Source organism: Dermacentor albipictus, chromosome 8, assembly GCF_038994185.2.
Source record: "Dermacentor albipictus isolate Rhodes 1998 colony chromosome 8, USDA_Dalb.pri_finalv2, whole genome shotgun sequence".
Lineage (NCBI taxonomy): Eukaryota > Metazoa > Arthropoda > Arachnida > Ixodida > Ixodidae > Dermacentor > Dermacentor albipictus.
In genome coordinates, this window is record NC_091828.1 from 106,212,777 (window position 1) to 106,226,851 (window position 14,075).

The following is a 14,075-nucleotide window of genomic DNA, read 5'->3' on the forward strand; positions in this document are numbered from 1 at the left end:
GAGTCATATCCGCTTGAGGTGCCCACACCCACATTTGTAGACACAACTTCATTTTGATGGTTCGGTCATGTGATCGCTATGAGAAAGCTTCAGCTGAACTAAAGTCTCATGCCTGCTCAACGTGCCTCGATCCGACTTCCAATGCGCTGCATACTGCTACAGCCAACCATGTTACTGAACATACTACCCCATTTGATGGGATTTTCGACATCCCGCAGCATGCATGCAGTCAAGAATGACATTGTGCATGTGTTTCAAGCATGCGATTTAACCTTTATACCGCAAAAACTGAGCATTAGTGACTGCACAGTAATTACTTTCACAGTACGACAACTCGCCAGGAAATTCACAGTACCATGCTACCACCTCGTCTTTCTAGCAGTAGTGTCAAGTGCCATGGAATGGGTTTTGAAAGTTTGCCACATTTATAGACAGTCCTTCATAACTCAAGCCTGAAGGGGCTACAAGACAAGATTTTTCCCCATTGAGAAATGCTGAAGTTACAGTGGCCTGCATACTAATGATGATGGCGATGTTGGCTGCAGGTTGATCTAGCCTTCCAGAACATGTTGCCAATTGCACCCCCAGAGCCTTCAGGAAAGTTAAATGAAAAAGCTAGATGTGTTGAGTTCGACAACACTCAATGGCACTGTGCGCAGGAGATACCTGAACTTGCTGTCGCAGTTCCTTTCACTCTTCAGTTTTATGCATGGTTATAAAAAAATATGTTTTGAAGCAGTTCACCCAGGCATACACTGGTGAGCAACAAGCAGATTTCAAATAGGTGTTATGTGCCTGCCAAACCCCGAAACAGAGCCCAAGACTAGAGCTCATGAAACTGCGCTTAGACGATACATTAGAAACGCCCTTGCATCGCAATACGCTCCAGGAACCAAAAATGCATCCCAACTTGTTTGGGAAGGCACGAGTGAGCAAGTGAGAGCGTTTCTCAAACACTGATCGAACATGGCGCATCGTTTTATTTTCTTCTCTGCATTCCTCCCAGTATCGTTGAGTGACACATGGCAGACTTTTTTTTTTCTCCAGTTCCACAGCTGATTGAACGTTCGGCAACGTTTTATGTTAGCATTGGCCGGCATTGCAACAGATACACCATGCAATGTTCCTCAGTTATTCAAAAAAAAAAATTATGCAATGCACTCAGACATGCCATCATTCGCACCCACACACGCATAACAGAAAAAAAAAAACAAAGTGTCTCACGAAAGGAGCAACAAGCCACACACCTTTCATACAGAGGAGTTGCAGAATAAGCAATTAGCATCTCTATATTTATAAAAGCTATAATAAAACTCTGTAAATAGAAATAGTCCATTTCATTAGAGGAAAACGTCTTCACATGCAGTAACATAAGTGTTTTCTTTCTAACCTCGTTAGACCGTAACATACTTTCACAGTTTAGGCAAAACACATCTCATTCAGGACAGCCCTGCAATGCAGGTTTTGCCGATTATCGCACCAAATACATGCCAGACAGTGTCGAATTTCATGACATGTCTCAATGGCACCCCCATGTATCGATCGAAACCAAAAAAGCAGGGGATCGTAAATGTGCCAGCAAGCTTCCTGCTGCCGGCCACTCTAAGCCGCATCAGCAATACCTGTTCAGGGTGGCTCACTTAATATTCATTTACAGCCGTTCCACAAGCGGGTTAGACACGTTATGAGTGTCAAAGTCCTGCATTCATCAAGTGGAAGCTTGTGTGCTTTGTTCGTCTACCATACACTTTCGACGTGGCATGGTGCCGCATCTAACCAACCAGACCGATGACATGGCAGGAACACCACCCGACAGAGAAATGAATCCTACACACATACACATCTGTTTGAATCCCCTCCTCGGGCAACTTTGTACAAGCTTATATGAGGTTACCATCCTTCGCAACAAGCTTCCTAAAACTCGCACTAACACATCCTCATTGCTACGACAGAAACAACACCAGCACGTGTCACAGTACATAGGACTGTGTGAACAGCCCCATTCTCCCCATTTCGTTAGTTTGTATAATGGCCCAGTCAACATACACATGTGCGCTACCAAAGCCCACCCAGTCTTGAAAAAGCAAAGAGACAATGCACCTTTGTACACTAAGCCCGACATGAGACGTCCACATAAGAGCATGTAAAACGTCGGCGCACAGCTTTCAGCACAATTTTTTTTTTTTTTTTCAACTAGGAACAGGCGATACAAAGGATTTATGCTAGCACATTCACACTCTGAAAAAAGTGACGTCGCTCGAAAGTGACACAAGCCGCCCTCGTGCCGAAGCAACATGTCGAGGACAAAACGAAATGCTCACTTTTGCCGCCGAAGAGTCCACACGTCACGGCAAACTTCCAAGTGTCAAGAAAACATCCACGCATACCACCGTACGTGTCGAGGGCTGGTTATATCAGTGGTACAGTAAAAAGTGCTCAGTTGAAAAGTGTAACTAGTGACAGCCACAGGTGTGCACCGTTTTTCTTTTTTTTTTAGTGCCAAAAAGCCTCTGCTACAGACTTCTCCAGCCAGTGTACAAACACATGTACGCCTGCAGGACAGCGTATGAAAAGGCGAACCACTACAACCGCCAGCAAGCAGTTTCAGTCGCAGCAAAACGAGCAAGGCTGCGCAAACCAAATAAGTGGACTGAACTTCCACTAATGGCACAGGTTGATAACGAAAAACGTGCCCTTATGTAAATTTTGTGTAAGCTACGCGACTCGATGCAAAGAAGGCTAGTCTTTCAACACCCTGCCTCCTCGATGGAAAAGAGCAAATGGTGTTTCTTCCCAGCCCCAAGGGAACGCTGAACAATCAAATTGCACGGGGCAACCGCAGCCTTTTGCACTAAAGTGCCGGATGAGTTCTCAAACTCTATGTAAAAGGCCACTCACCTGCTACCCTCCACACTTCTAAACATTAGCCCACCAAGATCATGAGCACATCAGCCGTTCAGGACACGGCAGCTTCGGATGATCCGTGCAAGCCCAATAGCAGTTATTGGGCACAAGTAAGAGCTTTGCTACCGACTTTGCTTCCAACTTTGCTACCCACAGCTAGAAGGATTCTCCAATGCAGACATACCGGCAGGAAATGGGCCACACTATTCAGTTTCCAATAGGGGAAGTGCCCAACTATGACATTTATCACAAAAGAGCTGCAGACTTGGCATAAAACGACCAGCACGACTGCAAATTTCCTGAACAAGCTTCATGAGCATACGTCAGGAACATGCATAATTGAGCTAAGACCACAACAAAACGTCTTAGAATACCACAAGAATGGATTGCGCGGTCTCTCTCTATGATCTCACTTTGCCGGCATAGCATGCTAATGAAGTCCAGATCAAAAGTTTACGCCGTGTTTGCCGTCGCATGTCTAGTGGGTCTCTCTCGTGCTAAATGTGGTAGCTAGGAGCACCAACTAGAGCAATGAATTCAGTGGAGGGAAAGCGCCTTCAACAGATGTTAACAGGCGCAACGGCCTTTCCCCATTTTTGCTCAGTGTTACCTCCATAAAGGAATGGCTCCTTTCCTGCCGTCTGCACGGTAACACAATGCTCAAGAACTGCCTTCATTCTGCCTCCACTCTCAGCAGTCCGCCCGCAACCATTAAACAAGGTGGAACAGGGAGCACCACGTGAGAGTGCGTCTGTCAATGACGCCAGACAGAGACACTTTCTCGCTCCTAAGCAAAACATAGTGGTCCTCCAATACAAAGAATAAAAGGTGGGGAAGGCAAAAGTATAACAATAGAGCTAGTCCGTGAAATGCAAGTTTGTTTTTCGTTTCTTCTGTTATTACGAGACAGTCACGACAGGGGCTGGTTGTGCTGGTGGTCCGACATCGCTTTGACCAGGCCAGAGGTCAAGCGAGCTTGGTCGTAACGACGTGGTACTGAGCTGCACCCCCTTACCCCGCCGCCCCATAAATGCTCTCTCTCACAAGATGGGAAAGGAGAAACGCCGCTGGCACTCCCAAAATTTCACGTGTATGACCGCTCTCCTTTGGGAGACTCGGGTCGGAACTGGAACCGCGCTCAATTTGACCGCACATATATTTATATATACTATATATTAAAACTTTCCACTTTCCAACCAACCCCTCTGCCTACCGCCGCGCACTTTCACGCCTCAGAGAAAACATCTAGATAGAGAGCACACTACATCGATCCGCTGGGCCTCGTTCAATGGTCACGTGAGTTCATTAGTCTGGCCAGCTCTGCATGAGACAAAAACAAAAGTTCACAGTTCACTTGCAGGAAGAGGAACCACTTGCACCTTGGCTCCAGCTTCACTTGCACCTCGGAAGAAGATGGGCGAACACAAAGCGGAATGCGCAGCAGCATCTTGGCTCTTTATGCACACACCGATTAAGAAGAAACAAGGGCCTTTTCAGAGCGACAGGTAGGTCATTAAAAAAAAAGAAGAGACACTGCTGGGCAAGGCAGCGGCGGGCCCGACTCTCGCGCTTCTTTTTTTTTTTTCCGCGGTCCTAGTGCGAAACAGAACCCCTCCCTACTGCTGCAGTTTCCTTCAGAGGAAGGGGTTCTGCTGGCCCACCGCAGCTGCACCTGCAGGCAGGCCTACGTAGCCACTGTGTGGGGGCAAAGGCTGCTGTGGAACCAGGGTGGCGGTGGCGACCGGATGCGTCAGGAGTGTCGTCGTCGTTGGGGCAACCGGTGCCGGCGGGAAGCTGCTGTTCTGCAGTCGCAGCTGGTTGATTGTAGGTGGCTTGGACGCCTGGAACGGATTGCTGGCTGCTGCTGCCGCTGCTGCTGCTGCCGCCGCCGCTGTCGTGGCAGGTGCCACGAGGCCTGACGATGGCGTGGGGAGTGGTGCCGCGAACGGGTTTGCCGCAGCGGGTGCCGGGGCACCCAACGTACCTGGCCCTGCGGATGAAAGAGGTGAAGTCTTGCTTAAAAACCTCGCGTACATGAAAGCCACTGCGGTTAGAAAACTGGCACAGGAGCATACTGGTTCTCGAGTACCCTCAAGGTTACACCCTTGCATAGCCTATTATGGCAGAACACGTTTGAACTTTGATTGGTTGGGGCGAGACTTTCAATGGTGGTATGGAAGGATTGAAATCGGAGGAGTCATGAACACGGTTGTACTTTTTAAATTATTCTTGTTGTATCAGTCATAGTTGGGCTATCTTATAGAGCAAAAAATCTTTCTGAAAAAAAAAAACTACTTGTGTTTCTCATTATTTTTGTTTTTGATTTTTCACAAATGCACTATTTCCAAAACTACCAAAGAGCTTTCGAATTTTCCTAAAAGAATGAAAATGATATGCTACACACTGGGAACTACAGCTACGTAGATACATAAAACATTAGGGAGAAAAAAATGGGTTGCACTAAATGAAAGTCTTGGACTACAACACCCTAGAATGAAATAGTGGCGTGCTTCAGAAATACCTAAATAGTTGGCTAGAATAGCTGTTTAGCTGTAACTATTTATTTAGCTATTTGGCTACAATATAATAACTGTTCAGCTGTAACAGCTAAATAGTTGACTATAGTAACTAGTTCGAGTTTTGCCTCGAAGAAGGTGCATTTGTGGCAAACCACTGAAAGCGGTCGGGTGCAAGCATGACATTGTGACATTATGGCATTCGCTCTGGCTTGCTTGGTGTCAGTTACGCTGCTACATCGGGCCGTGAAATGAATCAACAGCAGACTGCCGAGCAAGCCGGAGTAACTACCCCTTTAAGTGGCAGCATCTGTTATCGGTGGAGCTTAGGGGGCAGTGAAGAAGTTGAATACACGTCATCTCCCGCCGAAAACGCCTATTTTTGCACTGCCCTAAGAAGATTTTCAAACAATAATCGTAGCTAACAGTGCCTGATTATGGTATTTACCCTATTCTAATAAGCACTAAAACCAAAACCGCCTTTGCATTATTTGTATACTTCACCACGTAACACAAATGTAGAGCAGCAAGGCTGACCATAAAAATCTTGAGGCGAAGCTGACTTCGGGAAACCCCCCACCGCACCTGCCAATATGCAACATATTTTTCTTGCTAAAAAACTGGGTGCACATTAGATTTCTACTTTGTTTAAGGGCTTTAATGTCCCTTATATGTTAGTTTTCTGCTTTGGACACATAGAAAGTGGGCGCACCTATGATTCAAGGGCATGTTAGAATCGGGCCACCAGTACTTCAAGTGAACCAGTGCTGTATTTTGCCATTTTCTCAGCATCTTGTTTAATATGACCCGCCATATAATTCAATCAATTTCATCGGTCCCATAAGGGTCGAATTAACGAAGTTGACTGTCAGTCATTTACGGTGCTGCTTGGCATACCAGTGTTCCTTCTAGGATTCTAGGATTCCTTCTAGACCTGCATTCACCGCACAGAATGAAAAGCCTGAAATGCAATTTCAGTGCTTTTTTATAGTTACCAACATTGCGGTTCAAGCTGGCATGGAAGTAAATTAGCCTAACACACCCCTGTGGCCTCTTACGCACCTTTGAACTGCATGTTAGAGGCATCTGAACACATCTTTTTGGGGCTGTTGCAAGAACGCAGGGGTTCAAATTTAGAATGCTTTCTGAAGAGTTCCTCACATGTGCACTTAAAATCTTAACGCAGAATGTGGCAGTGTCCAGGAGCACTACAGTTGTAAACTAATGAAATGTTATGCAGGGACTCCAAAAACGTCCAAAAGGCGTCTGAACACATCTTTTTGGGGCTGTTGCAAGAAGGCAGGTGTCCAAATTTGAATGTTTTCTGAAGAGTTCCTCACGTGTGCATCTAACAGCCTAACGCAGAATGTGGCAGTGTCCAGGAGCACTACAGTTGTAAACCAATGAAATGTTATGCAGGGACTCCAAAAACGTCCAAAAGGCGTCTGAACACATCTTTTTGGGGCTGTTGCAAGAAGGCAGGTGTTCAAATGCCTACTGAAGAGTTCCTCACGTGTGCATCTAACAGCCTAACGCAGAATGTGGCAGTGTCCAGGAGCACTACAGCTGTAAACCAATGTAATGTTATACAGAGACTAATTGCTTCTTGACTAAGTAATTATGGTTGTGCTGTGTAGCTGAAACACACATTGAAAACACATCACACAGGTGTTTCTAGGAGCACGCATATGTGTCTTAGCCTCGTTCCACCCATACAGGGCCAATCTGCCATCTTTCCGGCAGCAGAAATTTTATCCCTACTGTCTTACAGTCTTGTCAATACTCTGTGGACACTGTACATGTTAAAACAACAAAGCAAGCAAGAGCAACGCAGGTAGAGACCTACACAGGTGTTTTCATGTTAAATGCGAGTCCTTCATGACAAGGTTTGACTGCATCATAACGCAGCAAAGCACTGAATGCAGGATGCACGCTGTTGCAGCGATTCCAGACTCTTCGAGCAAGCTGTCAGACCAAGGCCCTCAGTTTCACGCATTGCCGCGCACGAAGCCACACCGCTGTGCTACTCTCTGCTCCAGGTGAATAGGCACGATCTCGTTTCGTTGTTCACAAGACCGCCCGGCTCACCTGCGGGTCGTGTCGTGACGAGTGCGTCCAAGTTCACCAGGTTCGAATTGGGACCTAGGAAGCTCTCCGGTGTTTTCCGTTTGCTCAGTTCTTCTTCCTCTGCAGTGGGCAAGGCACGGCGTAGCCCGCCCAATGCCAACGCATCACCAACCGCCCCAGTTTGTTCTATGGACGTGCACGTGCCGACAACATCCCCGAGACAATGCACCAGTTTAGTCGGGGTATTTCATGTCACAGGGCATCCATGGTATGCATTCATTGGAACGCGTTACACCATTTTCGTTACACCGTGGTTGCAAATTTTGTTTCGTGGTGTGCAAGTACATAGCAATATTTCGTAAGAGTGCATTGACAGCATGCATTGCAGAAATAGCAGACGAGACACGTTCAGTGCAACAGGAAGGTGATAAGATTGGAGCCACAAGATGGACGTGGTGTGAAAACATGGCAATGGCAAGGAAACATTGTAATGAAAGTGTCATAGCATTGCAAATGCCACAATTTAAGAAAGACGCGTCAGTTAATTAAGATAAATTTTACAGGCAGTTTGAGATGTTGTTGTTGCAATGAGATAACCAGCGCAAATCATAAGCCCAATGAGGTAACCAGCGTTATTTCAAAGGGATCAAGAGGTACCACATACCAGAGGACAGAACGTGAAACGCGATACAGAAGAAGAGTGCCCAATGACAGCATTCAGCACAGGACATTACCAGAACATTACCGATCAATTTGTTAATAAATTAGTTAATGCGAGAGAATGAAATGCACGTGAGAGAAGTAGGGAAAAACAGAAATGTCACCATAAACGTTGTCAGCGATCGGCCGAACAACGACGAGAGCGCACGTGGCGCATCGTTGTGACGAGACGTTACCATTGCCACAGTGATGCCGCACGGTTGGAGGTGAACGCAGCAATTGTTGCAGACAAGATGCCGTTCGCACCGCGCGATGAAGTCGAGGAAGGTGTGAGACGAAGATGGTAGACACGAAAGGGGATGGGAAAGAGGGAGCGGGAAGAGATAAAACACAAAACACACAAATCAGAGACAAGACAACACCACAGGAGAACACAGGAGAAGTCACAGTCACAACACTTTTGAAAAGATTATGCGTTGACGATTAAGGCATGCTTCCTTACACACATAGCTTCTAAAAGTTTTGCAGGAAGTAGGGTGAGCATCAATACTGTCAAACCTTGCTATAGCAATGTCACATCCAACATGAACGCATCTTTGTTACATTTCCCCCCCCCCACGCTGGTATCCATTAAAATCATAATGATATCAATGTGTAACACACTGATATCAGTGATAAACATTCCCGATATATTTTTCATTATACAGTGTAACCTTGCTGATACAATCCCATTTCACGACTTCCAGACACCAACATTCACAATTGAGAACAAAAAATGACCCAATACACTAACGCTTCTTTTTTTCTTTACCGGTTCATAAGTACCCAGAAGACAGTGCCTTTTGGCATCACCATTCAGTACATCGCCTAACTGTGATCATGTGATAAGTTTTCCAGCCACTAGATACCGTGCGAACAAGAAAAGATGCAAAGCACGTGTGATCGAGAACAGTAGATGCCCGCCACAGCACTTTTCCTGCAAATAGCCGCTCGTGTTGAGTTAAACACCGGCATGCACTCGGTCCCATTGCTGGTACCAGTAAATCTCCTCACGGTTCGCACCATGCCACATTTACAGCTATCCCCGCCAACCCTACTGCAATAAGCATCTTCCCCCCCATCTGTTACACAGCCCGGTTGGCACAGCGCCATTGGAAGCGCGCAGCTCGCCTTCAGTAGGCAACAACCCAAACGCGCTTCTGTTCTATGCTACAAGAAGCGTACGGTAAACGTCATGTTCCACTCTGGCAGCATTGTATTCCAGCGTTGCCCACCAGCTCGATTTCATTTAAGCTTTCCCGTCGCTGTCTTAAAACACTACACATCAGGAAAAAACAAAGCATGTCTCAGATCACATTCGCGTCTCATGGCCCAACAACTGTCGACAAGTGGGCGTGTGAAACTCAACTGCCCCCCCCCCCCCCCTCCCCAAAGCACATCCCCAAGAGCCCGCTGAGCTAGGCCGAATTCCAGGATCACACATGTAAGCTTGTGAAAGCCACAAAAGAAATGACTATGCAGGTCTCACCACCTCAGCACGCACGGGTGTCCCCGTGCTGCAACATTTCGCACAAAACTTCGCCTTGCATAGACATAAGCTAAACTGCAGTCGGCCAAATTTTTTAATAGTCACTTCAGGTCATACGCTTTCCCGGTGAGTAGATTTCTCTCAATTTTTTTTTCCAACATGAGGTTCTACTGTATCTGATATCTTGTTATACAGTCAACGACTGGTAATTCGGACTCCACGGGGAACACAGGTCCGAACTACCCAATGTCCAAAAAAAAAAACAAATGTATCCAAAAAAGATCATTTCATTTATGTTTTAAGGCCCCCTGTGCAAAGAATAGACAGACGATTCATTGCTGCGCATACTCCTTCTTACGTGCAACCAAGCATGCCTCTATTTCTGCCAGTTTTTTTGCTGTCGCTGTACACCAATGCAAGGACTGCAAAGGCTCAACTCCGCGTGTGAAGGCTACGGAGCACACAGCACATCATCATCATACGAGTTAGAGTCACTGTATGATGGTGGGAGAACTTGCTCAATTATTTCGTCATCGCTCAGTTCGGCACACAACACCCCGTTGTCAATGTCTGCAACGTCTTCAAATGTAACGGCGGCAGAAATCAGCGCACTGCAGCCTAGCAAGTCATCAATGACGTTCGCATTTGTGCCCGTTGTAGTGGGCGGCAGGTTCAGGCTCATCACATGTAGAGTCATTCGGACTGCGACTTGAGACTCGTTCCCAGTCTGAATGCGAGGGCACCGCAGGTACCATTTCACACGGCCTGTCAATAAGTTCCCGAGAAAGGCTTTTTGAAGCCAGTGGAGTGCTGTCTGGAACACAAACTAAACCAAGCACGGAATAGCGGAACGGTGTCCGCAGGGCAAACTCAACAGAACGACGAGAGCAGGCCATGTGCGGAGTTGCCGGAATAGGACCCGATGATCGTGATGTTGATTCCATCTATAATTCGTGCAAATCCTCCAAGATCGGCGTTTGCAATCAAATCCCTGAAGGGTAATGCTGTGACCAAGGCAAGGCCTCAGGAATTACTGTCTAATGCGTAATCTCTTAGGTCAAACTTGATGTCTTGGGTCTTTACCGCCTTACTTGATGCCTTGTCCAGGTTGCCAGAGGAAATAATGTCGGCAGAGTCGGCTTACGCTACAGCCACGGACGGAGTCTGGATAACCGAATGTAGAGCTGGCAACTGTCCGAAATTTCGATCATCTCTACACATCGAGTCTATGGGGCCACAAGCAGTGCCGCAATGCTACCTCAATTACCGAGCATGTCCGAATTATCGGCGTCCGATTTATCAGCCGGCGACTGTATTGAGGTTTGACTATATACCGTTTTTATTCGAATCTAGGTCGATAGCTTTTTCCAAATAATCATATACAAAACCTTAGGGTCAGCTTAGATTCGAGGATTTTGAAAAATGCGCCAGTTTGTGAGTGAAAATGATAAATATAGTCCATAGCTAGCGCCATCTAGAAAAGTCAGTATCGCAGCCGCAAGCTAGTAGCCAACTGAAATACATGAGCGATGTTGTCGCTTTGACCTATATCGTATCAGAGTTAGTTTTATGGTATCGGTGCGCGGCGTGGCATTATTGCAATGGCAAACTATAATGCCGCTTTCAAACGAAAAGTTGAGCTAGCCGCAGAGGCATAGAAGCGAGGCGGGACTTCAGCATCGATAAGAAAAACGTCCATCATTCATTGAAAGGGGCAACGGGAGACGCTCTTGCATGTGCCACAACAAAGAGATGACAGCAATAAGGAAGATGAGCGCGCAATAACAGAAAGGAGCTGTTCACCGAGATCGCGCTGCGTTTCAATGCATGCGATGGCGCGCAGACGCGAGCTTGCATGCGTCCGCTAGCGTATGTGTGGTCTGGGCTATAGGGACGAGGCTAACGGCAGTGACGATGTAGAATGAGATCGGCATGTTCAATTTAAATAAATGCTGTTATCATTTTGTGAATACCGTCCTTAGTTTTTTTGTTCGGCCTACATTCGAGGTAAGTTCTTTTATTTTTTCTACCTTCAGACATTTGGGGCTCAGCTTATAATCGGAGCCGGCCTAGGTTTGAGTAAATACAGTAACATGGATATAATTTGTTGTGGAAACTGCGGCTACATTTGACGTGGTTGACATATCAGATCAAATGTAGTGAATACAGCTTAGACCCCTCAGAACGTAACCATTTATAGTGCAGAACTGGCTAGAATGCGCCCTTTTTTTACTCCTGTTTACTCTCCCGTAGAACACACACCACTTGTAATGCAGATGCGCCAGATGAACTACTGTCTACGGTCGTTACAACAGACCCGCGTACAACAGACTTTCGGATCTAATGGACCATATTCCACCGTTAGTTTGTTCTACCTATTTTATTTATGCAACAACGTTCACATTTAACGAACGATGCTACACCAAACTACGGGCTACAGCGGATGAAATTTGCAGCAATTTTTTTAAAAACCGAGTGCGTAAAACGTGGTTTTGCAACATCGACACGGGCTGACAACTGTCTTGCGAAGGCCAGCTAACAATTGCAGCTCAATATTGTGCACATGAGAGAGGAAGGCGAGGCAGAAACGCGCAGTCTTCTTTCATGCGCAAGGCACCGGGAGAGGCAAGGGAGAGGGGGGTTCTATCCGGCGTCTGCTGCTTATGGCACAACTGCGCGGCCGCCGTGTCTTCAAAGCGATCTGCGATGTGGACGAAGTGTACGCTTGCGCGGGCCTCGTCTCCAAAGCAATCTGCGACGTGGACAAAGTGCACTTGGTGCCGGTAGCTTCGTATGTGCTGTGCTTTCGACGTTTAGTTCTCGTGCGAGAGACAGCATGAAGGTCAATTCCCTCGCTGCTACTGCCGGGCTTCCTAACTCCAACGTTCTGACAGCGAGTTCCCGTGGTTATTGAGCAAGATAAAATTACTACCTTTGCTTCGCATAGCTGTCTACCAATTTGTTATCGCAGTGGATGCTTCACCTTTCGGGCAAAACTTCCAACTCTTTTTTTGTTTGTTTTTTACTTTGGATGGTCGTAACTCACTCTTTGCAATAACACTGTTAGACATCGCAACCAAAGTTTCGGAAGTGAGGAGTTTCGGATATTATAGACTACGGATAAAACAGATGTTTTTGGTTGGATTATCAGGGTCTGTTTTTAAAGAGAGTCGACTGTACTGGTTATAACGCGACTTCCGTGGGAAAGTCCTGCCAACAAGCACATAGCGAGCACACCTCAACGAGGTGTGCTGGCACGGGAAGGGTGAGCAACGAGGTCTATGTGGAGGAGGAGAAGGAGCACGAGACGAGGAGCAAGCTAATGAAGGAACACGAAAAAAAAGCGCCAGCAGCGCAATGCAGGCACGCAGTGGTTGCCTAGGCAATGGAGAAGCCTTTTGCTTGGCTGTGCACTGAATGTAGCTTCAGTTTCTGCACACCCGTCGTGATGCACGTCGTCACGATCTGCAGATACTAGAGAGTTTTAGTTTTTTCGGTATTCGGGTAAACATAGGCGGACTGGGTGTTGGAGCGGAGGGGAAACATGAGCGGCCTGTATGGTGCAGCCATGTGGTGGCTTAGTGCTCAGACAGACAAAAACAGCTAATATTACAGTAACCCAAGTGTATTCGACTTCGCTGCTGGTGTAAATTTTCGGCAGTGGCGTAATCGTGTTGCTGCAGAAAAAAAAATGATGCCATGGCAACACAGGTGTGACTACCTAACTACATTAGTGAACGTTCAAAGCACCAAAGACTCGGTACATGACCCACGTGCCTCATCCTGCAGGAATTTTTCTTAACAGCACGCCCCCCCAGAGAAAATTATCGATGCTCACCATCACACCACAGTGTTCCTTTATGTTGGCTACAGCAGCAGCTCACGTTAGTTTGAGTTTTTCTTCAGCCAGGCGCCAAGTAATGAGACAATTGGTGCATGTCTGCTGTTCCCACTATGTCCTTGAAACTAGGCCATCCTACAAGTTCCACACTGACAATTTTTGGTAGGATAGAAAAAGCATGCTCTCACTTTCGTTTAACCCACCTGAGATCGGGCTGGTAGCAGCCGATCGTTTGCTCAGCGTGTCAAACTCGTCCAGGTCATTTCCGTTGGTTGTGGGCCCTGTGGCTGAAGATCGCCAGGGGTCTTGGCTGCTCGACCATGGGTCTCCATGATTCGCTGCTCCAGACAATTGATTGATTGATTGGGTCAAACATCCCAGAACTACACAAGGGCTATGATGTCATAGTGAAAGACTAAGGATTAAGACAAGTAATACACGTCCATACTATGACAACCAAACCTTATTTTATTTTTTACATTGCACGCCCCCCCCCATCAGGATGTGAGACAGAATAGCAGACTAACCATTTGACTCACCAAAACATAATTCTTTGAAT

At 46.7% G+C, this 14,075-nt stretch overlaps 1 protein-coding gene across 7 annotated transcripts in view; it reads right to left on the reverse strand.

Annotated features, from left to right (window-relative positions):
- Window positions 1-962: 962 nt before the first annotated feature.
- The window catches only part of lqf (epsin homolog lqf), a 49,506-nt gene continuing 36,393 nt past the window's right edge, over window positions 963-14,075 (reverse strand). For 6 of the 7 annotated variants that reach the window (XM_070523935.1, XM_070523934.1, XM_070523930.1 and 3 more), the window contains 3 exons: window positions 13,720-13,854; window positions 7,509-7,673; window positions 963-4,894 (listed from right to left, as the gene is read on the reverse strand). In XM_070523935.1, coding sequence (XP_070380036.1) covers window positions 4,539-4,894; window positions 7,509-7,673; window positions 13,720-13,854 — 656 coding nt within the window. In that variant the 3' untranslated portion in view covers window positions 963-4,538. The remainder of the gene's footprint in view (window positions 4,895-7,508; window positions 7,674-13,719; window positions 13,855-14,075) is intronic. The other variant, XM_070523936.1, reaches the window with a different exon arrangement.